The following is a 24874-nucleotide window of genomic DNA, read 5'->3' on the forward strand; positions in this document are numbered from 1 at the left end:
GCATGTGGAGGAGTGAAATGATAAAAGAAAAACAAGGGCTGGTTCTTTATTTTGCTCGTGAAATGCAGATGTTTTCACTGCCCCAGTAAAGAGGTGCATTGCCCAAGCTACAGCCCAGCGTATTTGGATGAAGGGGGTGGGAAGGGGCAGTTGAGGGATGGGAAAGGCTGGGATTGAACTGGCTCTGCTGTTACAAGGTGGAACTGGACTCCAGAGCTGCAGGTTCTGATGGCAATACCACTCAGAGGAGTTCCCAACCCTTTACACAACAGCTCCTTCCACCCATACACTGCACCAAATCAGCCCTCTGGGATGACAGGACAAGCTGCAGGGAGGGCAGCAAAGCCCAGGACTGCAATCACACAGCCCAAAGAGAACTTGCTTGTGTGCACAGAGCTGCTGTTCAGGCTGGGGCCAAGGCTTGGTTTTGAGGTTTTTGGTGGTTTCTTTTTCTAAGCAGGGGGCTGACATAGGTCAGTCTGCTAATAAATTTGCTGGTGTGCCTGTACTGGATACAGGAAGCTCCCACTGACACACATTTCACACCTGATAGGGAAACCTGGCAGTTTCTGAATTTTTTCTGTTGTTATTTCTACAGAGGTCCAGAAGTTTAATGCTGTGGCCATCATTTCAGAAAAACAATCTTCAAAAAAAATGCAATAGCTCCAAAAGCAAATCACACTTGCAAGACCCTCGGGCTTAGGGAATTCTTTCCTGTACTGTCACATCACCAGCACTCCAATTTATTCCACAGAGCAAAACGAAAAGCACTTTCAACACATGACAAGAACTCAGCACTATCAGAGAACACAGCAGTAAAAAGCAACAACAACCTTCCTCCTCTCGAGTTTTGAGCCACAGTGCCTATAAAATGACACAAACACTTCAAAACTCACATTTCAATGTTTAAGACAGTCCTATGCCACCAAAGTGGCGTACGTGTTCTTTCATTATCAAAAAAGAAAGCAGCAGTTACATGGAACTTAAACCAAAGCTATATTACCTGGAGTATTACCTGCTTGTCTGACAACATTGCAAAGCCAAAATGGCTTAATTCATATGCTTGTTAGAAGAGGCACATTACTAGCTCTGAAATTTATAGATATTACTAGAGGGGGAGGAAGGAGAGGCAGTCACCTATTTTCAGCCACACTGTACAAGGAAGATAAACCTATTAATACCCAAGTTCATTTCCTTGTGAACAGTACTATTAAAAGCAAATATTTTAAAAAACATTAGCCTACTAGGTAAACTATCTTTAACTATAGAATTGATCTCAAGAGAAATGACAGGTTTCAATTACCTACACAAGGCTGCAGGGAGATAAATCTCCATCAGTGAATTCCACAAATGGGATCAGTACCATGCTACTCTGTGTCACAGAGAAACGGTCAAATTTAACAGAGCAAATTTGGAGATAAAAAAGGCCAAAACTTTAATATCCAAGCAAGAAATTTCACAAGTGTGCAGAACTTTAGAGGGCATTTCTTCTCTTGTGTGATAAAATGAAGGAGAGATTTGTGCTTCCATGCCACAAGAGTTCTCTTGCCCACAGCCAGCTAATAAACCAAGAGACGGAGCAGAGACTGGAGAGGAGACAGAGCAAAGGAATCATGAAAGATGCTTTTAACTCCAGAGTCTCAAACAGGCCAGTTCAAAGCAGCTGAACATGCAAATATTTCTAGTTATTAGTTAAGTCAACACAAGTCATGTTAACTCATTTGATTAAGACTGCAATTTTATTTTTTTTCAACTTCAAAGACAACCTTCAAAATTAAAAGAAAAAGTAACAACGGAGACTGTCCTCAGTCACAGGACAATCTCTCTGTTTATTCAGTCACATACAGATTGAACCAACACCTCTGAGGAATTTTAGAAATGCCTTTTCTGATTTTTCTCTTTTCTGGCTAAGCAAACACAAAGAACAAAGTTAGGAAGACCAGCAAAGCTTGACTCACATATTTCTACCCAATGGACTGCTGTGCTCAAAGTTTTAAGTTGTCAGTCAGCCTCTGGGCAAAATCTGGGCATTATCTCCAGCAGATCCTCTACTCTTACAGGATCCCAGATCTTCTTAGAAACATAACAGAACTCATTAAAGGACACATGGACTCCTCTCCATTAAACTGTCCCTGTAAGGATAAAGAGCACATCAAAAGCATCTCCAAGACAGGTACTTCATTCATCATTCCCCAGTGAAACACAAATATAGCTAAGATTTAAGACAATAAAAATTTTCAAACTTCAACTCAAGCAGAAACTAATTAATCAATGTATAACCAAAAGGTTGTCCCTGATGTCAGCTGTCCCTGATGAACTCAACTGGTCTTTTAACAAAGGTAACTGGAGATGATGAAGGACAGGGTCGCATTAGCAAAATGAGATCGAAGAGATTCTCCATGTGCCTAAGAAGACCAAGAGTACCAACCAGAAGGATCCCAGCTTCCTCAGAGACCTCTGAATCACACTCTAGAGTAATAGGGAAACAGGCAGGGAAGTACAGTTTTCTGCTTTTACCCAAATTCTTGCAGTAACTCATGCTGGCTAAAGAGCAGGCTTTCTGCCCCTGAGGTTTTTTGTTTGTTTTCCTTAAGTGTTTTTCCTACCTCTTCAAGTCTTTGCTGATCAGTGTGTTTGCCTGCAAACCCTGGAACACAAAGCTCTGAGAAAAGTGTGCAAGATACTGAGATACCCTGAAGATTCAGCCACCGGGGAGTCCAGCACCAAGCTGTGGAACTTACCAGAGCCCGCATCAAAGCAGAGGACCAGGAAAGCCCACACTTACTGACATCCAAGCAAGCCTCAGAAGCACAGAGACCCAGCAACACAACACCCCAGTAACACCAAGAAAGCTGAATTGTGGCATTGTTATGTGATCAGTAACAGCAATCATAAATGTGAAAGAGCAAACAAGCGGGGAAAACAACATTCCTTTAAAAATTGTTTGATGAAGAAGTTAAGGACCAAAGAATTAGCATTCCAGGTCACAACTTTTCTGCATTCCTGGCTCTGGAGCATGTTCTGATGAGAGAGAAAGAGTAATGAAAGTCAAGAAACACTTATTCAAGAAACAAATATGTGAGTGTTATGGCTAGGACACATCCATAGTTTAGCAGATGCTGGAGAGGGTGGATCTACAAGACAGGAGGAAAGAAAGCTGTGAGTGGCCTCAGTGGGAAGAAGTTTGAACTTGTTAACGTGCAAAAGGCCAGAACAGTTGGATGCAATTCGTAGTTCAGTTTTGGCCATGTTAACTCTATGTCAACAAGGAGATACACAAATACAGACAGATTCAGCAGACACCAAAGCCTACAATTCATCACCCTTATCTTCAGAGATGAGTGACTGGGCTTAGTCAATATAGACTTCCTTTCAGTGAGTGAAGAGAAACAGACGTTTCAGAGAATGAGTCATTGACTTCCTTTCGGATTAAATTAATCACACCCTAAATCTGTCTGCCTCTATGCAGAACCTCTGAAAGGAGATGAGAAACAGGAGCTCACACAGACATCTAAATTTTGCCACCCATGTCCAGCCATTATATAGGACTAGATGGAAGAGGTATGTTGAGGTTGAAGAAGTTTACCAAGGGAAAAGGTTGCACTTGAAACATCAACCAGCAAACAAAACAAACAACAAAAATCCATCTCCCAACCAAACACATCCACACATGAAAAACAGGTAATATCATCCCAAATGAAAAGGAGAAGATGCCCCCTTATCCTCCTTCAAAGAGAGATGGGGTAAGTTACCATATGAAATGTGAAGATGAAGGAAACGGATGAGAGAGAAATTGCTAATGATAACAGAGGACTCATAAGGGACAAGGCAGGGCAGATCAAAGGGTAGAACTGAAGCAATGGTCTGGCTAGAAGAGGAAATTTTCAAACCCTTAGTGAGTAAAGAAATTTAGGAAGATATGAGGCAAAACCAGAAAAGGAGAACTTTAAGCAATGATTAGTTTAAAAGACAACAAGAGAAAACTCGATGTGGTGCTAATAAACACAGAGATGAGAGGATTAGGATTAGCTTCTATCACAACAGAAATTAAGGCAAGAAGAACAAGATGATGGCAGAGAGCCTAGACTAGAAGTTTCATTATTGAAATCAAAGCTGGGGACAGGAATTGATACAGGAGGAAGAGTCAAAGATAAGATTGCATCTAATGAAGGAAACAGTCTGGAAGACTTCAAAGCCTATGCACAGCTGCAAAACTACAAATTCACTGGGGAGTTACAGACACACTGTGGAACAGCTCACGTGCCTGGAGTGATGAGATGGATGGTAACAGGCTGCACAAGGACAGACAGGGAAGGTGACAGGGATTCATCCTATACAGAGGAACAGCCTGAAAGTGTGAAGCTCTGCTGAAAAATGATTGACAGGCCAATAAAAAGTAAATAGGTCTGGATGAGAGGCAAGGCCAAAAGAAACAATCACGAGCACCTGCCATAGACCATCTGATCCTGAAGATGAAGCTTTCTTTAGAAAGCAGGAAGACCTCCAGGTTCTCATGGTAAACTGCAATCCACCCCAGCAGCTGCTGTAGAGGAACCACAGTGGGTCACAGGAAATCCAGTGGAATTCCAGAGCGGGTCAAGCAGAAGCTGTGCTACACCTACCACTCTTTGGAAAGGAAGAAGTGGTGGAGGTTGTGAAGTCTGACGGCAGGTTTGGTTACAGCAACCCAAGACAAACAAGATCTTGAGGGGTGCGAGGAAGAAGGGTAGCATAATTACAATGCTGGATTTCAGAGGGCTTCAGTTAGTTCAGAGAAGAGGCAGCTATCCATGGTAAAGAAGGACTGAGCAAGGGCTCCCTTAAGCACAATCTACACACACAAGTTAATTAGACTTGATGGCATACATCTGAGAATGCAAAGGGAGACAGTAGAAAGAGTAATCTCTACCATCTTTGAGAAGTTGTAGGAATTTGAAAAGGTTCTCTCTGACTAGAAGGCAGCAAGCATAAGGCTTCCAAAGATGAGTCAGGCTCCTCTCAGCCTCTTGGAAGGCTCCAAATCTACCTGGAAACCATTTCCGGATACACAAAACCCAAGAAGTTACTAGGAATTGCCAGCACAGATTCAGTGAGGGTAGATCATGGCCAGCTGCAACAGCTAGAATGCAATCAAGATAAATTCTAACTACAGCTCTTCCCTCATCCCATTTCATCATTCTCCCTGGTAGCCAAACTGCAGAGATCTGGACTAGGCCAGTGAACAGCAACTTGGGTGAAAGGCTGGCCTGGTTCAAACAGCAGTGCTCAGCACTTTCACCATCAGACTTACACTGGGATCAATACTGTTTAATGCCTTCATTAACAACATGAACAATAGCCAGGAGGTTTCCTTTGCCAGCCTACAGATGACATCCCATTGGAACAGTGGCCAATATGCTGATGGGCAGAGCCACTATTCAGAGGAATCTTAAGATGCTGCAGAAATGAGCTGACTGAAGCCTCATGAGCCAAATGCAATTTTTCTGCACCAGGGACAGAAAAACCATGGGGCAAAAACACAGGCAGGGGACTGTTTGACTTTTTTGCAGAAAAGGGTCTAGGTTCCTCATGGACAAAGAGCTGAACATGGCTCAGCAGCACCCAATCACAACAGCGAAGGTTAATTTCATCCCAGATCCACGTTATTAGAACTGCAGCCAGCAGGTCCAGAGAAGTGATTATCATCCCTTGTGAGACTATATTTAGAGCACTTTGTCCAGTTCAGGGCTCCTCTGCAGAAGAGGCACTGGCATATTGGAGCAAGTTCAGCAGAGAGTCCCTCTGATGATTTGGAGACTGCAGCACATGGATGAGGGTGACAGATGAATTTGCTGAGTCTCAAGAAAGCTGAGGGAGAATTCTCTTTGGTGCCTTCAGCTTTGCAGTAGCAGGTTATAAAGATGCAGCCAGAGCTGCATCACCAGAGATGCACAGCAAAATGACAAGAAGCAAGAGCTGAATTTCATCAAAATAAGTTCTGACTTGACACAAGAAAAAATCCCTCACAGTGAGGGTGGCCAACCATTGGAGAACAGGCTGTCCAGGGAAACTGTCATATCCTTCCTTGGTAATAACTGGAGCTCAGCTGCCCTAGGCCCTCAGCAGCTTAATGCAACTTCAAAGCCACTGTTTTGTCAGCCTCCAGAGGTCTCTTTCAATCTCAGTTATTCTAGGATTCCACTATTCTCCCTTCCCTTGCTGTTCTAGTTTTGTTAAACAGTGCTCTCTGTTCCTCTCCTTTGGATACTTCTGTTCTTCACATGTGTAATATATTGTCCTGTTCTAATTCACAATGTATAGTTCTGGGAGGAAGCAGAACTCTCCATAATCACTTGTAACAAACCAGCTATAAAATGAGTGATGACAACAGATGTTAAAGAATTAAGTAAATAGTTTAAATGTAAACAGCAAAAAATGCATTACAGACCATCTTCAGAAACACTTTCCCATTTAGTATTAAAATACTGTTAGCTATGTTTTGGTATTTAAGAGGACTGAGGGAAAACACATTCATTTAAAGAAATAATTAAAAACACAGCACAACAGTTCAGAAATTGGATTAAGCTAGATGCAGCTGCAGTCTTCAAACTTAGTTTAGACCAAATTTGAATATCTGCAACTGAAACTTTCAATAATCATATAATATATATAATCATGCCATTGACCCTCCTTCCCCTGTCCCTTTTCTTTTTGGTCACTGAAGACCATAGAAAGTATCAGAGCTCCAAGTCAAGAACAACTCCCTTGTAACAACGACTCTGACACTGATACAGCGAGAGCAGATTGCCTGCAAGGAAACAAGAATAAACTGGCTATTTAGAGAGATTATGTAATGCAGCACGGAACTGTAAAATGGGATTTAAAGAGACATCACTCTGCTTTTCAGCTCTGGAAGTAAGTGTTGACCAATACTGTAGAAATTTGAAGAGGCTCAGGAACAGAGGAAGATGTCTTGTCAAAGAGTCTCCCCTCTGAACTGGTATTTTACTCATAATTCTTCTTTTTCAGAAAATCAGTAGTATTTCGCTATTTTGCCATATCCCTTCAAACAAAGTTGAAGCTGAAACACCACATCATCTCACAGGTGTGCAGGTTTTTACTACAAAAATGAGGTCTGTAGGTACAGACACAAAGCATTTTGTGGGCCTGAGCTTGTTGAACTTGTGGAGCTTCATACACTCAATTAGCACAGTACTGCACTCTGAAAATCAAAGTGATTATGAACAAATACAACAGTATTAAATCTTCTCCGCATAAATATTTTAGCAAGTGTAAACAAGACTCCAGTTTCTGTAAGCAGCCATTCCCAAACACACACAAACATCAGCTGGTTCAGAAAAGAAAGGGAGAAACTGAACAGCCATGCCCTCCTGCATTATAAATAGTGAGGAAAGGTACAGCAAAGGCATGTGTGGTAAGGGAGACTAGTTCTGTGTAATGGACATTCTTACACAAACCTGAAAACTACAAAATGTTCAGGGTTTGCCCATGGCTTTGTTTAGAGCATAAATATACGTATTTATAAAAACATCAATGCACACCATAATTTTGTAGAAGAGTCCAGAACAGACGAGCAGTTGCTGGGAGATTTTACTTTGCGTTTCTTCATTTTTGAATGCATGAAAAAAAAGTTATTACCTTAAGCATTCTAATGCAAAACTGTTCTTCATCTAATTCTAAACATCCTTTCATTAAAAGCCTCAAAAAACAGCAGCATCATACACTCAGCCAAGCCCAGCTGCTTTGCTGGTAATTAAGTAAGAGACACTGAGTCCAGATCACCTCCCTTCCACCTCCCCTGGAAAGACAGACTTTACAGTAAAGAAGAATTTGGCCCAAATTACATGGGGAAGGAGTGGGGGGAAGGAGGGATATCAGGGGGAGGTGGTTGTTTTTTAAAACCCAGCAAGTCCCTGCTCCACGGCTGGACTTTTCCCTGCAGGTTGCTGGCAAGCAGAGCAGACGCAGAGCGAGACCTGCCAGCGCTCTCGGACCACACACGGGCTCTCAGCTGCTCTCCAGCACTCTGGGGACTTCATCCACAGCCCATCCCTGCTTCCCAGGGCCTGGCTCTTCCCTTCAGCAGGAGCACTGACAGTACAGGAGAGAAGGCAGCAGCAGCATTCCTGATGTTAGAGCCACCAATGGCCACCCTCGCAGGCTGTCCTGTGCCAGCATCCCCGCGGGAGCGAGTTCAGCACTTCACCTGCAGCACAGTTAACTTTGGAAGTGCCAACATAGTGGCACCAGCAAATAAATAAGTAGTTCTGCATTTTTTATAACTGCTCATTTTTCATACAGCCAACTACCAGTGCACTTCAGTTTCATTCAATGAACAACTCCATACCTGTCCTTTAAAATACGTCCAATAATTTCATTTACCTTGCTACATTTTCATGTCTGACCATGATGGATATTTAACATAATTTCACCCCAAAAAAAGCCATGATCATGGGCCCACAGTGACAGGGTGAGATTTTGTAAGCTCATTGCCATAGCTCAATTTGCAATTAAAAACTATGTAAAGCCAGAAGTGTGATTAAAAGCAGCAGACAACCGGCTCATTATTCAGCAACAGAAAAGAAAAGCCTTTCAAACACCAATTGCTCTACCTGAAATATCAGCTGCTGTTGTCATGCCTGGGACTGAGCAAGAACATTACTTAGCTCACTGAAAAGAACTTTCCCAGAGATAGATTGGCAGCATGACAAAGGCAGGTCGGCTACACAAATCAAAGACCAAATACTTGCTCCTTATATAAAGGATAGACACTGGAAAAAAAATAGAAGAAAACCTGCAAAGGGCTTCAGAGAGGTGTAACTAAAAAGACAAATTATTTTCCTGTTTCAAGACTGTTTAGGAGATAAGTTCATGTAAAGCAACTAAATGTTTTTGTATACAATGCTGATATACTTTAGCCAAGTCACAATCATTGTTTTTGATCAGGGAGGCCCCCCACACAAAAGCTCCGGGGAAGGAAGATGCTCAGACATATTCCCCAGCAAACACTCATCCAAGAAAAAAGCTGTGTTTAGATTCTAAAAAAACGCCCACACTGTCTTTACTTGTGATTACCTTTTGGCACAACCAAAAGGGCTTTTGAAGGATTCAAACACTCCACGAAGCAACAAGACAGATTTCCTTCCATCAGCATTTTACTTTCCTACAATTACAGACAACTGTGAAGTTCTTATGCACAAAAAGCCAATTTATTTTTAAAATGCCTGTTCAAAATTACAGTTTTGATTAAAGTGCCTTAATCCAAAACCAGACTTCATTAATTTTAGTGGCTTTATCCCACTGCTTACATAGGTTACATGTTAGACAGGAAATTTAAAATTCCTAAGATAGTAACTTCAGACCTGACACTGACACTAGCTCACCTAAAGTGCAAGCTTTACTTTGCCAAACGAACAGGGCTCAATACTCTTAAGTAAAAACAGCTGAATAAAACATTCTGTATATAAAACAACCTGTATATATATCAGCTGAATAATGCTGAGTAATCTGACTATACTTCAATGACACAGATCAATCTCAGCCTCTCTATACCTGTGAAGATATAATATCAGATCAATCTTACTTTTCATATACATATGAAGGCATAATATAGGCAAGATTTTTTTGTGTTGAGTTGCAAATGTAAGATTAATTTAGGAAAATACCTTTCTCTAAAATATCTCCCCCGAATGAGTACCTTATCATAAAACCCATTTACATCCAATGGTTAATTACATGTCAGCTTCTGAGACTTTGCTATGACAGTCCATCAGCTGTCATCTCCAAGAGTCATGAGACAGGAGTATCAATTAACCAAAAAATGACAACTCCTGTCCCTTGATATGAGCAACAGCAAACTGGAAGACCATTCTGCTCCAGGAATAAAAGGTGGTTTTATTCACCCTCTTTAGAGTGTAGAATATGGTGATCTCAATTAAAATGTAGAGCATGTAATGAGAATATTTATTTTAATCATCTGTGCGCTAAAACCTTTTTTCCATTTTTCCTCTCTCTATTCAATGATCCCATATTAAGCACATGATTACTTATATGCATTATCTCACACTTGCATTTCTTAAGACCAAAAATATTTGAAGAATTATACTTTTAAATAAACATGAATAAAGTATTTCAAGAACCCTGAAAATGGACTAAATAAAAAGCCACAATGGGTTCAGCAGATAATAAAAAGGTGCAATGGGCATGTCAACCTTGAAAAAGCCCTTTTAAACCACAGTAATAGTGGCAGGTGCCATTACCCTTTGTCAGTCAGCTACATGAATTCATAAATCAGGTGTAGCAGCCAAATGAGAGCACAATGAAAAATCAGCACTAAGCAGACTTGTCCACTGAAAAATGAGCGGCCTGCCAAGGTTTTGAGGTCACATTCAAAACTAAAAATTAATTGTATCAACCATATTAATAAAAAGAATTCATATCAGCAAGACTAAAATTTGCTAGTACCGTTCTGTAGAGTTTTTGCTCGTGACTCCTTTCCCAGATTGGCATGGAATCCTCCTCCTAAAGTCGGTGTTTTCCCTGCACCTATTAGGGGAAAAAAAACAAACAACAGACATGTCAAAGAGAATAATTTAATTAAAATATTAAAATAAAACTTATTTTGCCAATATAGTCTGTGTCTGTATCACCTACAATATGCCAAACTACATTAAGAAGGTCTTAAGACATCAAGTACCAACACTGGGCAAATTATTTCTTTCTTGGGGTACATTACATGGCTCCATAAGCCCTCCCAATCTCAGTTCCAAAGAAACTACAAAAATCTCCCAATATCTATTTTAAGCAGAACATGAAAATCAGTACTGTAAAACATTTCTCAAAATAAAGGAGGAAAAAATTGCTTGGTTAGTATTTTTGTCTGAAGAATATTCAATGAAGAATTTACAGAATTTTAATAGGTAATTATTGGCATTACAGAACATGAAACATGTTTAGCATTCAATAATGACTGAGTTGGCTACTACAGACGTAACACTTATTTTAAAGTAACTTCAGTTTGTCATTAGGTAAACACAGCAACACTTGGGCTACAAAAACTGCAAGTCTGGAACTGCTACTTTTACACCCTGAAAGGTTGGAGACTTAAAAGCTGTAAATCAGCATAAACTAGAGGCTGGTTTGGGCATCCATGCCAATGCTGAGCAGCCTGAATGCAGAGATTGCTGAGAGTCAGTGGAACTACTCATGCAAACCAACCTAGCAGAACAGGGAATTAAACTACCAAGGACAAAAATAGTCTCCCACTAAACCAGGAAGGTTTTTTTAAAAACAATCAGGGTACCTCAAGCAGGATATCTGAATCTGTCAGCTTAACAGCAAGTGAGACCAAAAAGCTAAATTGCACAGGATTGAAAACAAGCAATTTGTTAGTAATGGACTTCTACTTAATTCCAGTAGTCTGTTCTCCAGGATAGGGGAAAAAGCCATCTTGTTATCTATGATGCCTACAGCTTTTCCTCAAGTTCTTGTGGCTGTTTCCTCGTCTCAGACTAGCTCTTCAGAACAAACTAGAAAGGCTTTGGGGTAGACACAGAGAGGGGAATAAAGTCGCTCTTTAAAGCAGCTCAGGGCATTTCTTGAACACACCTGAATAAGATACTTCCATGGCAGGTACAACTGATGAGAAACTGTGACCTAAACTGTTCATTCTTACCAGACTTTTTTAGCTCTCGTCTCCTCTCAGTTGCACTTAATGTACATCAGTACTGAGAAAAAAAAAACAACAAAACCAAACAAAACCAAAACCCAGAAAAGCTAATAAGCTAATATTCCTGCAGAATTATTACCAGCCTTCAAAACTTATTTTTCCATATAACCTTTAAATTAGTTTTCCAGTGCTATCCACAACAGAGACCAGCTTCACTTCATTAACACATCCTTTAACAAACAATAATCAGCTCTTTTGGCAGTGCTATCACAGTGCAGCTAGTCTGTAGCTGGACAAGGTAAATCTAGATATAACACAAATCCAATTCAGCTAGCCTGGCTCTTTCCAGAAAAACAGATGAACAGTCCCCAGACAGGCTGGATTCAAACGGACACAGGGGACCCTCAGCCAACCCTGTTCAAGCCTACGTGCAGAAACACCACTGGCCAGAGATCTGGGCAGAGAGAGATCTCAGCTCTGAGCCTGGGAAATGCAAATCCCCTATAAAAAGAAGTTCTGAACAATAAAACACATTGCTTGTCCAAGACACTCGGTGAGTTTGTGCCATCCCTTGTCTCTGACCAACAACCTCACGTAACAAGCTCTCATCTAAATGCCCCACAAATTAAGTGATCTTAATCTAATAATAATCCTAATAAAAAGGGAAAAATATTCAACAGTGATCTCCTCAATGGAGGTGATCACTGGATCCAGGAACACTGGAGGCTGGGAGAGGTAACTCCCCCAACTCTGTGTTCAACTATCAGAGACAGCATCGTCTCCTTGCCATTCTTACAGGTACAGCCTTGTATTTCCACAAACACTTGAAAACAAACTAATGCAGCAAACCAGAGAGAGGTTACCAAGCTACAAAAGAAGGCATAACATTTTTTGTGTACATTTAGTGAGAATGGTTTATCTGGCAGAAAATATATCAATGATAGCAATAGTTTTACATTCCTTTTCTTCAGTAGCAAATCTAAATAGAAATTCCACCTCCCATTTTCTTTTTTTTTTTTTTTTTTTTTTAAGGCTTGCTTTACTACAGGCTTCCTCACTAGTCTGATTTGCATCAGGAGAGCCCACACTCGAGCATCAGTACATGGGAGGAGGACACCAACCACAAGGCAGGAGCAGGAGCAAGCAGGCTGGAGGCAGGGGGCTCACCCAGCATTTGTGTCAAAGGCACTGTTGGCCCCTCCTGTACACAAAGGCTCCACTTCCCAGTCCCCTCTATCCTTGAATATATCAAAATACTGAACTGCTTTGGACTATGATTGGCAAAACAACACTTTAAAATGTTTCCCTGTTACTATTAAAAAGCTTGCAAAAAACAGTCTTACAGTGGTGATAAACAACACTAATAACCAAATAATTTAAGTTACTCAGGAGTTAAAATCCAAAATAATATAAACAAAATGGAATTAAGCTGAGATTTCAATGATTTTGTTCTTTAAGACTCTTTTTCATTAGCCATCAAGCTCTAATATCATACATAAAGTAATTTCTTTCCAAGCTATAGAGACTGCAGCAGATACCAGGAGAGCTATCTGAAAGACAGATTCTGCTATCAGAATTGATGTACCCATTTTTCAGCAAGTTAACTGGAAAGGCTGAACATCTCTACTTAGCATTTGTCTTTGAAAACTGACAGAAAACTAGTCTGTTGAGCACTTACACTCTCAGAACTGCAAACTAATGTTGCCATTGACTATGTAGTCTCACTATCAGCTTTAATCTTACAAGCAAAATGCAAACCAAACTCATTATCATAACTGTTCGGCTGGGTAATAAAAAGATAAACTCTAAAAAAAAGAAAACTGAAATCATCAAACTCATTTAAAGACAAAAATCCCTACAAAGCTAGCAATTTAAAAAGTACAAAGGCAAGGAACAGCAATTGCTAGGCACAACCAAATTAACATCCCAGCTTAACTACAATTTTTACATTTCTTGACCTTTTCCATTCTTCCCCCACAACTTCAAAAGTGAATTAAGCAGGCTTTTGGTTTTTCACATTCAGCTTTCAAGACATACAAAAATATATCCGAGAAGTATTTGGTGTCTTCAAGTACTGCCTGCCAAATCTTCAACATTAACACTACCACTTCCCTGAGGCAACTCAAATGCACTCCTTCATCAGGGGGTGCCTGCAAGGTCCACTGCCATCGACTCCCCCAGCTGCTGAGGAGGGCCAGCTGTGTCCTGGGGACACCAGGCACAGCATCACCAGCTGGGTGAGGGAGAGGACTGTCCCACTCTGCTCCGCGCTGGGACAGCCTCACCTCCACTCCAGGGGACAGTTCTGGGCACCACAATGTTAAAAAGACATAAGGCCATGAGAGTGTCCAAAGGAGGGCCATGAAGACAGTGAAGGCCCAGAGGTGGAGCCACATGAGCAGCAGCTGAGGGCACTTGGTCTGGTCAGCTGGAGGAGATTGAGGAGAGAGCTCACTCCAGCTACAACTTCCTCCTGGGGGGAAGAGGAGGGGCACACACCGAGCTGTTCCCCCTGCTGACCTGCACCAGGACCTGAGGGAACGGCATGAAGGCATGTCAGGAGAGGTTTAGGTTGGCTTCCAGGAAAAAGCTTTTTACCCAGAGGATGGCTGGGAACTGGAACAGGCTCCCTAAGGAAGTGGTCACAGCACCAAGACTGGCAGAATTCAAGGGGCATTTGGACAACACTCAGACATTTGCTGTGATTCTTAGGGTGTCCTGTGCAGGGATTTCATGATCCTTGTGGGTCCCCTTCCAGCACAGGATATTCTATGATTACTTTTAGAGACTCACTCAGATTTACAGCTTCACATAACTGAAGCTTCCTTTTCAAGTTTGCTTTGGACATTTACACGAAATTTTAGACAACAGGTGTGGAGAGATGACAGGCAGCTCAGAAATAGAGCTACTCCAGTTTTTGTGTGGTCCTCTCCGTGGGCTACACTGCCTTAACACAACAGACCTGAAGATGCAGGAGATCATGTCTGGAAACTTGATGATACTCAGTCTAAGCTCACACAGGTCCAGACCCAGACCATAACCCTGCATCATTCGAGTGTTAAACTACTTGTCAGAGCTGGGTTAACATGTGGCCTCTACAGTCTTAAAGGTCTTTTCCATCTAAACAATTACATGATTCTACAGGGACTATCCCTCCATCAGCCAAAAGCAGCCATTCCCACTCCACTGCTCACAGCACAAGCACCTCAGCAGTTTCTGTTTTGCTCCACCAACTCCCTAACAAAGTCACATCACTCTGCTTCTCCATAAAACTGCTCCTCAAGCTGTAAAAGGTGCAAGCAAAGCTTGAAGTGTGGGGTAAACTCAAACAGCAACAAAAAACCAGAGGTAACAGGAACAGCACTTATCAAATCACTCCACACAGTGGAGGCAAAGAGCAGCCACTTGGGCATCTGCAGCTTGAAGGACACTTTTCTATCAGGTAGTGACAGGCTGAGTTTCAGATTCAACACGTGGAGGAGAAACAGATTCAGTCTCAGCATTAGAGATTTTGCTTCCTCTACATAAATGAGCAAGTGAAGACAGGGAATGAAGCTGCTTGTAACCTGAGCTGAAATGCACCTGCTATCTGATAGGACCAATCCTATCAAAATCATTCCCTGTAAAATTAAACCCAAAAGCCACCAGTCCTTTCTTCAGGACAAGGTAGGGTCAAACCTTCTATTTCAAATACATATATTTACAGATCCAGCATAAAATCTGGTAAAGTGTGGTAAAGAATGCAGACTGCATCACAGCAATGGCTTCATAATCAGGGAAGACAAGGTAATTTAATATAAAAAATCTAATGAGCTTCCTACTGAAGTTAGACCATAAAAGTAAAAAGGAGGGCAAGTAAACCTCCCACTACAAATCATACCTATAAAAGCAAAATTATGTGACTCAAGTTCTGAAGTTTGGAACTGAAACAATTCTTTTCTCACTCATTTTTCCAGGGAAATGAACAGATCTGCAGGCACCAGAGTCTGCTGAAACAGCACTGCCACATAAAATTACATAGACAAACTTTAAATCTATTCCATCATAGCTTATTTTCCTAACTACCAACTGCAGACATAAATATAGTTGCATTCACCACAACCCCACTTAGGACTGCCCAAGTCTATGAAATCAGTCTGCTTCCAAGTTATGTGCACTGTTCTGCACTGCCACAGCTGACAGCAGCACCCTCTGCTGCTGCCATCCCAGGGACAGTATGGAAACGACTCAACGCCAGAAAAAGCTTCATATTAACTCTGGTGCACGATTGCCACCTGGAGGATTTGGGGAGAGAAGCAAAATTGATTTGATTCCTCTCACTAAAACATACAGCAGATGATGGAAGTTCTCCCTCTTCCTTCCCAACACAGCATGATTATGAATTAGTTTTGTAATCTGACACAGGATGAATCAGGTAAATACTCTTCAGGATTTCCATCAAAGGGTCTGTAAATCCAGCATACTTATACTCCCTTCCTCTGTACTGCAATTGACATCATGATCACTCTGCATAACTTAGAATTAACCATGAATTAGAGTAATCTCTAAAAAGCTGGGCCACAAATACAAGGAAACTTGTTGGTATTAATGTTATTTTAACTTTTCAGTAGCAAGTGTTTTCATTTCAAGTTTAGCATGTGTATTATTGGCAGAGCCCAGTTCAGGATTATTTGAGGCTGCATTGTAAGAAACATTTAATGTCAGGACTTGGTCTATCAATATCTTACAGAAAAACCGATTAACAACTATGAATTAAAAACAAAACCCTTACTTCCTTTCACTTTTTTAATATTTGAAAATACACAAGAATCCTTTATTGTACATAAGAACCAAGTAGACAAAAGCACAGAATCCCACAAAAATACAGAGTTCATCCCCTTTCCCAACTGTCTCACTAGCAATCACTGTGACAGTAATTGATCATCTTAAAAAGTGCTACAGGACAAAAAGGTAGAGAAGATGAATGACTAGTAAGCTCAGCTTAAATTTTTCATAAGCTTTTTTTCTCTGTGCAGTCAGTCCCTCTCTTCTTCCCAGTTTGTTGACCATAACTTTTCATTTCCACAATTCCCAAAACATAAATATTTACATCAAGGCAAACTCTTGTCAAGTTCTGCAAGCGAGGTCAATGTAGCTCACATGCCTTGATGTAAAAACATTAAGATTTTAAGGATAAAATAGTAAAGAAAATATTTCAATAACCTCCCACTGGTAGATCTAAAACATTGAGCATACCACAGCTTTAGTAAAAGAGCTAAGGATACATTAAATCTGTCATGGGACACTGAAGAGTGAGAGTACACATTCAGAATTTGTGGCAGTGCTAATAGGTCTCTGTAGTAATTTCATTATAAGTCACTTGCAAAAAAAAAAAAAACCCTTTAATAATATAAATAAACTCTTCCTTGATGTTCTAAAATTTGAAGCAGGCCACTTACAAATGTTGTGGAACCTCCTACACCAAAAACTTTAACAAACACTTGTTGGTGTGTTAAGGATTACCAGTTCACAACTTCCTTTTCCCCTTATGAGCAAAAGCAAAAGATAACCTCCCACCAGCCTCAAATTAGTGCACTGCAAACTCATGTACATTTGGAGATGCAGAGTGTTAATGCATGTTTGCTGTACCAGAGCCAGAGAACCTGACTCACTGTTGAAGAACTACTGATGCTGTCAGTGCCCACTGCAGAATCCTGCTTCTGTGACTGTGTCTGTGTATTTGTCACTGCCCTAAAACGTCCAGGCTTGGTCACTAAGTAAGTTAAAAGATTTATTAATAATTCTCATTTAAATTTGTACTAGATATGTGACTCTGAATTCTACAGCAGGGCAGGGACAGGCAGAGCTGAGGGCACCAGGCACCTCCATGGGTCCAGGGATGGGCTAGGCCAGGCAGGACATCAGACTGCACAGGGGGGTCAGGGTCAGGCCCAGCAAGGGGAACAAGGTCAGACACAGCCCCACAATGTCCAAACAGGGCCACAAGGATGGGCTGAGGCCAGACAGCACATGGGCCTGGCTCTACTGGGTCAATGGGCAGGGCAAGGCAGTGGGGAGCTGGAGACCTGCCCTGTTGTGCAGTTCCTGGGACAGGGGCTGACATCCCTGAGGACTGGGATGGGCTCTAGGGCCATGAGCAGCCTTGGGAGAACACCAGAGAGAAGCTGGTCAGGAACAGCAAGAACCAGCAGTACCTGGTTTGTGACCAAGAAGCTTATCAGATCTGTTTTTCTCAACTTACTACCAAGCATTTAAAGGGAATTTCTGGAACAAAAGAAGCTAAGCTTCCCCAGACAGTATGCTTGAGGATCACAAGCTCAGTACACCTTGCAGCATTGTTTCTTGGTGCTGTATTTGTCAGTTACATCTTCCAGCTTGCTGCCTTGCTGCCTGCACATCAACCTTCCCAGGTGGGACTTTTCTTCTCCTTTGATTAGTGTCAGAAGTCCCAGCCTTCACCTTTCTCAGCTTCTTTAGACAAAAACCTGCAGAGAGATCTGGGCTGTCAGGTTTGCTCCATGCTCAGCTTTCTCTCTCTCTCTTCAGCATCAGTTTTTCTCCTGTCAGCTTAAAAAAAACAATTTGTGAAAGCAGTTCCTCCCAACAATTACCACAAGACAGGGGACTCCCACCCAGACACAGTGAAAGAGCAATCAGAGAACTCCAGACCTTCAGACATGGCAGACAGCTCTTAACTTGCCTTTCTACAAAAGCAGCAGCCATCAAACCAGTGCAAACTGGCAAAGGGCTCGGTGTAACTCCATCCTCCAGGATGCAATTACAGCATAATGGAGAGGGAGAAATGCACCTTGCTCTCAGACCCTGTATTGCTGTACTTCCTGCTGGGATGTGTTCAAATGTAGCAACTGATAGGCTGTTAAGGACTTGGGTATGAAGAACAATAAAAAGCAAGACATTGCATAATGTGCATAATTGCACATTCATTGCAATTAGCAGGATTCAAAAGCTCTCCAAATTTAAGTTAGAAAGTCAGAGTGAACAATCTATTTGGCTAGTCTGAACTGGCTATCAGTTATAAAGTGAATAGTCATTGTTCAAAATTAGACTCAGCTAGGAAAAGCTCATGCCTCAAACACTTTCTGTGCAATCAACACAGTTCCTTGGAGCTAAAACAGGCATGATAACCCTTCTCCACTACTTCCTGACTTATCCAGGGTCAAATCAGTCAGGTTCAGAAAACAAATTTCAAGGCAGGGCGTTCACAAGCTTCAAAACAGTAACATAGCTAGGGCGGAGTGTTGAGGCTGGATTCTTTCCTGACTGTGACCACTCACAACAGAATTAAGAATTACAACCAACTAGACCAGTATGGGGCATATCAAAGCTTTCAGAGGACTTTCCTCTCAAAAGATCAACAAAACAATACACAGCAGCTCCTTCTACAGCATGAAGGGGTTATTCCCTTGCTAGTGAAATAACTTACCAGTTCACAACCCAGGAAGTGACAGGTACCTTGCAAGAAGAGCTGACTTGCCAGTGTTTCAGACAGACAGCATTGAAAGGAACGGTGGGATTAGCTCTGTAAAGCTCAAAGAACATGATCTTCCTGTGAAGTCTCAAAAGAACAGCTGTGGCAAATCAGACTGAAAGACTAGTCCAGTATCCCACCTCTGAATGAGAAAGCCCATTAATACACATGCCTACAAGGGTAACACAAAATACAGGAGGAAAGCTTGCTGTATAGTTCTCTCATATAATCTCCCAGTGTCTAGAGATCTGTGGCTCAAGGATTTCCTGAATCAGAAATAATGTATTGTTTAATGGCCATGACACGTTTTTATTCTGTCTGCCCAATCATTTTAAGCTCGTGTAAACCTTTAACATTCACTTCAGATTCACATGGTTTCTGTAAAAACCAAAACCAACCAAACAAAACCTCCTAATGCTTCTGAACCTCTTAATGCTTCTGAACATCCTAATGCTTCTGAGCCTCCTACCCACTACCTTTGCAATCAGTTAGCTGCTTGATTTCTTAGCACTCCCTAGCTTTTGCATTATGTGACCCTGAGCAGTTGCTCATCCTTGCTGTGTTATTTTACTGCATTTACAAATCTCTACTGTGGTCCCATTCAATCATCTCTTTTCCAGTCTGAAGATGCTGAGTCTATTCAGTCAGTCTAACTGAGAAGCTCTTCAGGAAGCTCTCTTCTTAATCACTCCATCTTCCTCTCTGTATCTTTTCTAGCTTTATTAGAGGTTTTTCCTGAGGAGGGGGAGGAAAGGAGAAACCCACCAGAACTGCACACAGCACTTCAGTTGGAGGTAACACTGTGGATATGTAACAGTGTACAGGCATGCTGTATGGGCTCTTTTCACTTTTAACACCCTCCTCCCCACCCAGGTTCTTTTGTACCATTGAGCAATTTGTAAAGCTATCCATTATGACTTAGGGATTTCCTTCCAATGCTATCCTAGCCAGTCTGGATGTAGAAGAAACCATCCCACACGTGGAAGAAATGAAAAATGCTAACTCTCACAGCAACTCTTGATCCCATCTGCTATCCTACCACCCATCCACTAAAAGCAACAGGTTCTTCTGAAGTCTTTACTGTCCCAAACAATTTAGCATTGCCCACAAACCTCACTAACTCAACAGTCACCTGTTTTCCAGATCATCAGTCCAGATTCTATGGAATTTCACTGGCATCTCCTTCTGTACTCTCTAGATTATATTTGCTATCATTTGAAGAGCTACTCTGCTCTGTAAAGACTTTTCCTTATCAATGACAGCTCAGATTCTAAAAAAGCTTCTGGTGAAGGATCCTGCTGACTTTGCTTTGAAAATCCAACTTTCTGCTTTGTCCACTTACCAAAAAGGCTTCTGGTGGAAGATCTTGCTAATCTTCCCCTGAAAATCAAACCATCTGCTTTGCCCACTTACCAACTTCCTTAAAAAAGCTCCAAAGGATCTTCAAGGCAAGCCATTTTGCCAAAAAGCATTGTTACCCTACATTGACCTGTGCAGAACACATATTTTTTGTCCTTCACAACTTCTACCTTGGTTCATCTTGTGCATGTAGATGTGGCACTCAGGAACGTGGTTCAGTGATGGACTTGGCAGTACTGGGTTAACAGCTGAACTTGATAATCTTAAAGTTCTCCTACAACCTAAATGATTCTTTGATTCTACCCTCTTGTCCAACACACTTAACAAGACTGCATTTTCCCAAGACTTCATGGAGAACAAAGCAAACTCCCTCATTCACATCCAAGCACAAGCCCACACTTTCTCAGCACACCAAAATTTCAGCTGCTAAAACATTAAAAAAAAAAAAAATGGAAAGGAACTTTCCAAAGGACTCACATATCTGCACTGGAAAACACTGGCTACACCAAACTTCTCCTCTGTGAAAGGCATCAGTGTTGAGGCTTCCTACACCAGGCACATAATTTAGCTCAATGTAAATACTGCCAAAGAAAACTTAACTGTGATCTCACACCTTCCTCCAACCCTGAGAGAATAAAAGAAGGCATTTGCAATGTTTTATAGGGATTCCACATGACTTATTAGCAAGGACTTGGCCATTTCATATTACTATAGACAAGTAGAGGACTCTCTCCTTCAGCAAACAGATGCAAGATTCTGAAATCTTAACATGCAGCTTGGTAGAATAAAAGGTTTTCCTACATGTAAAAAAGAAAAATCAGTGTCTCAGTGCTTTCCACTCCCTTTTGCTTTTCTATTACGAAGGTAAAAAGAAATTATTAATAAATGCATCTGTATTCAACATGTAATAACACACAAATAGAAGCTGCTGTGGATCTTGAAAGGATTTGAGGAATATTTTTGCATAACCAGTAGCTCTGAACTCCAAAAATACCAAAAGCCCCGTTCAATTCCCAGCCCTGCAATAAAGAACCTGAGATCCCTCTACCTTTGCAAACCTTAGACAATGCTCTCTGAGACACCCAGCCCTACCAACCATGAGCCAGGGACTCAAAAACAGCACCCCAGGCACCTCTGACACTGCAAGTGCTTCACATAGTAAGACTCTCTGAGATCATCAGACCACACAATCCAAGTCTCAGACCAAGGCATTTCATTCCATTTTGGTGGAAATTTACTAACATAATCAAAAGTCACTGAAAGGTGTAACTTACCAGAAAATGTTGCTTTCAGAAAGTACGTGGTTTCTGACTTAAAAGAAATATACATTCCTTTGTGAATTCTCCACCCTTTGGGGAGATACAAAGTCCTTACACAGTAAATTACTTTTCTCCCCATTCCAGAGGATTTTAATCAGTCATAAACACATTAATAGACAAGCACACATGATGAAGACACTTAGTGCAGCAAAAATATGTCTTTTCAGATTAGCTTGCATCACTCAGTTTATATTGAGGAAAAAAAATTATTCACAACAGAAGCATCTGATTTGGAACGTAAAGAACTGTACCAGCATAAGTCATCCATATCCCAATTTCCTTAAAATATTTCTGGTGTGAAACAGGGCCTGCACTCACAAAATCACAGACTCAAGACTTACAATCACATCTCAAGACTTACACAAAAAAGAAAGGCTACACCTTAAAGAAATTTTAAGTACTGTGCAATTCATCCATAAGGGTAAAAATGCACCTCAGTATGGTGCATTTCTCTCTTTTCCTTTAAATTTATTTTTTAAAGATAAAGGCATCCCAAAATGAGCTCTAGCTTGCACGCCATCTGTCCTGCATAATTTTGGGTGGGAGGGAAAAAGCAGAACAAGCCCTTAAAAATGTAGTCTCCACATCAAAACAGGAAAAAGCGAAGGATACAAGAGCTGCTCATATGCTGTAAAAAAAGTAATGCCAGCACCCTGAGTTGGAAGACAGGAATGGCATCCGACAACTCCTAGCCTACAGTAAACTCCCAAACTCCAAATTGCAGTGCTGCATTCTCCACCACAGAAAGAATTCCTCTTTCTTCCCCACAGCTATACAATCCATCAGAGCCACTTGTTTCACTGCTAAGCTCTTTCCCATGCTTTTGCTTATGCTTCTTTCTCCTTATAAACATTCCCTGTACAGATTTTCCATTTCTCCCCTTTCAAACACTAAACCTCCCCACACCCATTTTCCTTCTCTCCCCTTTTAAACACTGTTGTTATCTTGATGTAGCCTTTTTTCACGTTTTATCCTCCAGAGCATTCACACAATCACCCCAACCCATCTACTGACAGGAGACCCTAGACCCTTCATGTCCAGCCTGTTTCTTCTCCTTGTGCCCCTACATGTCCCCTCTGTCCATTAAATGCCCAACCCAACCTTTCCTGTCCTTTATCCCAAATAATTTCATCTACCTCCCAAGTTCCTGTGCACCCAGCCCTTCCACAGAGCCTCAAACTTTGTCACACACCTGCCCCAGTCCCTCACACACATACTCCATCACACTCAGAGCATCTCTCTCATCCTATTTTCTCCTATTCATCCTAGCCTCCCACTCCCTGCACAGCATGCTCTCCTTCTCCCCATGCATTGCCTCTCCCATTTCCACTCTGCGCAGCACCAGTTCCCACAGGCACCATCCCTATCCCTTCTTTGCACCACATGGTTTCCCACGGTCTGTCCCTTACACTCTTTGCACAGCACCCTTTTCCCTATACATTGTCCTTATCTCCCAGCAGTGTCCTTGTCTCCCCTATACATTGTCCTCACTCCCCCATGCAGCATCCCCATAACCCCACCTTCTGGCACAGCATCTCCTCATCCCTTTCCCATTGCCCACTGCTCCCTCAGCCCCATGCCCTGTCCCTGACCTCACAGAATCACACAATCAATTAGGTTGGAAAAGACCTCCAAGATCCCTGAGTCCAACCTGAACACCACCCTGCCAACCAGACCATGGCACTGAGTGCCACGGCCAGCCCTTCCTTACACACCTCCAGGGACAGCGACTCCACCACTGCCCTGGCCAGTCCATTCCAATGTCTAATCACCCTTTCCATGAGGAAATTCTTTCTTATGTCCAACCCAAACCTCCCCTGGTGCAGCAGAAGACTATGTCCCTTCATCCTGTCACTTATTCCTTGGGAGCAGAGCCCGACCCCCACCTTGTTCCACCTTCCTGTCAAGGAGTTGTGGAGCGCTAATGTGCCTCCTGAGCCTCCTCTTCTCCAGGCTAAACACCCGCAGACTTGTGCTCCAGACCCTTCCCCAGCTCCGCTGCCCTTCTCTGGATGTGCTCCAGCCCCTCAATGTCCTTCCCGAACTGAGGGGCTCAGAACTGGGCACAGCACTCAAAAGTGTGGTCTCACCAATGCCCAGCACATCATTGCCCTGATCCTGCTGGCCACACTTTTCCTGACAGAGGCCAGGATGCCGCTGTCCTTCCCATCCACCTGGGCACGCCTTGGGCTCACGTTCCGCCGCTGTCATCAGCACCCCCAGGTCCTTTTCCGCTGGGTCGCTCATCCCTGTGCTCTGTCCCTGTCCCCTCTGAACTCACGCTGCTCGCAGCCCCTTCCCCTTTCCCTGTCCACGCCTCTTCCAGCTGCCTTTCCCTCCTGCCATGTGCCCCATCCCCGCAACACCCTCTCTTCATTCACCGCCCGCTATTCCCCACACCCCGTTCCCTGTGCCCCCGGGCCCCCTCTCCGCACACCGCCCCCCGCCCCGCCCTGCCCCGGCCCAGCCGCACTCACCGTCCAGCGACACGAACTGCCCCACGGCGGAGGAGCCGGCACAGCCCGGGACTGCCCGGCCCGGGCCCGCGCAGGCCTCGCTCGCCGGCACCGGCACGGGGAGGAGCGCGGCAGCCGCCGCCACCCCGCCCGCTCTCGCGAGGCTTCGCCCGCCGCTCCCGCCCCTCCGGAGCGCTCCTCCCTCACGGCCCGCGCTGGTCTCCGTGCCCCCGGGATCGGGTTCTGTGCCGCTCCTGTTCGCTGGCAGCACCTGGCTCCGGCCCTCTGCCGCGGGCAGGGATGCTTTCCACCGGGCCAGCTTGCTCAGAGCCCCATCCAGTCTAGCCCTGAACACTCCCAGGGATGCGGCATCCACAGCTTCTCTGGGCAGCCTGTGCCTGGGCCTCAGCACCCTCTGGGCATCAGTCAAATTCATCAATAAAATTCGTCAATCAAATTCATCACTTAAATCTATTCAATCGTTCTGTAATGTTGAGATGAAAGTTGTTGAGGCGTTATGAATTTGTTTCATTACAGCAATTCATGCCCTGCCTGACAAAGGCAGCATAAAGTTGAAGTCTGC

At 42.7% G+C, this 24874-nt stretch overlaps 1 protein-coding gene across 1 annotated transcript in view; it reads right to left on the minus strand.

Annotated features, from left to right (window-relative positions):
* Positions 1-24874, minus strand: part of BRF1 (BRF1 RNA polymerase III transcription initiation factor subunit) — a 186767-nt gene that overhangs the window by 148049 nt on the left and 13844 nt on the right. Inside the window, exons 3-4 of the mRNA XM_041476161.1 lie at positions 24313-24594; positions 10465-10545 (exon numbers count right to left, since the gene is read on the minus strand). Coding sequence (XP_041332095.1) covers positions 10465-10545; positions 24313-24594 — 363 coding nt within the window. The remainder of the gene's footprint in view (positions 1-10464; positions 10546-24312; positions 24595-24874) is intronic.

The sequence above is a fragment of the Pyrgilauda ruficollis genome, unplaced genomic scaffold (assembly GCF_017590135.1).
Source record: "Pyrgilauda ruficollis isolate IOZ18807 unplaced genomic scaffold, ASM1759013v1 scaffold38, whole genome shotgun sequence".
Lineage (NCBI taxonomy): Eukaryota > Metazoa > Chordata > Aves > Passeriformes > Passeridae > Pyrgilauda > Pyrgilauda ruficollis.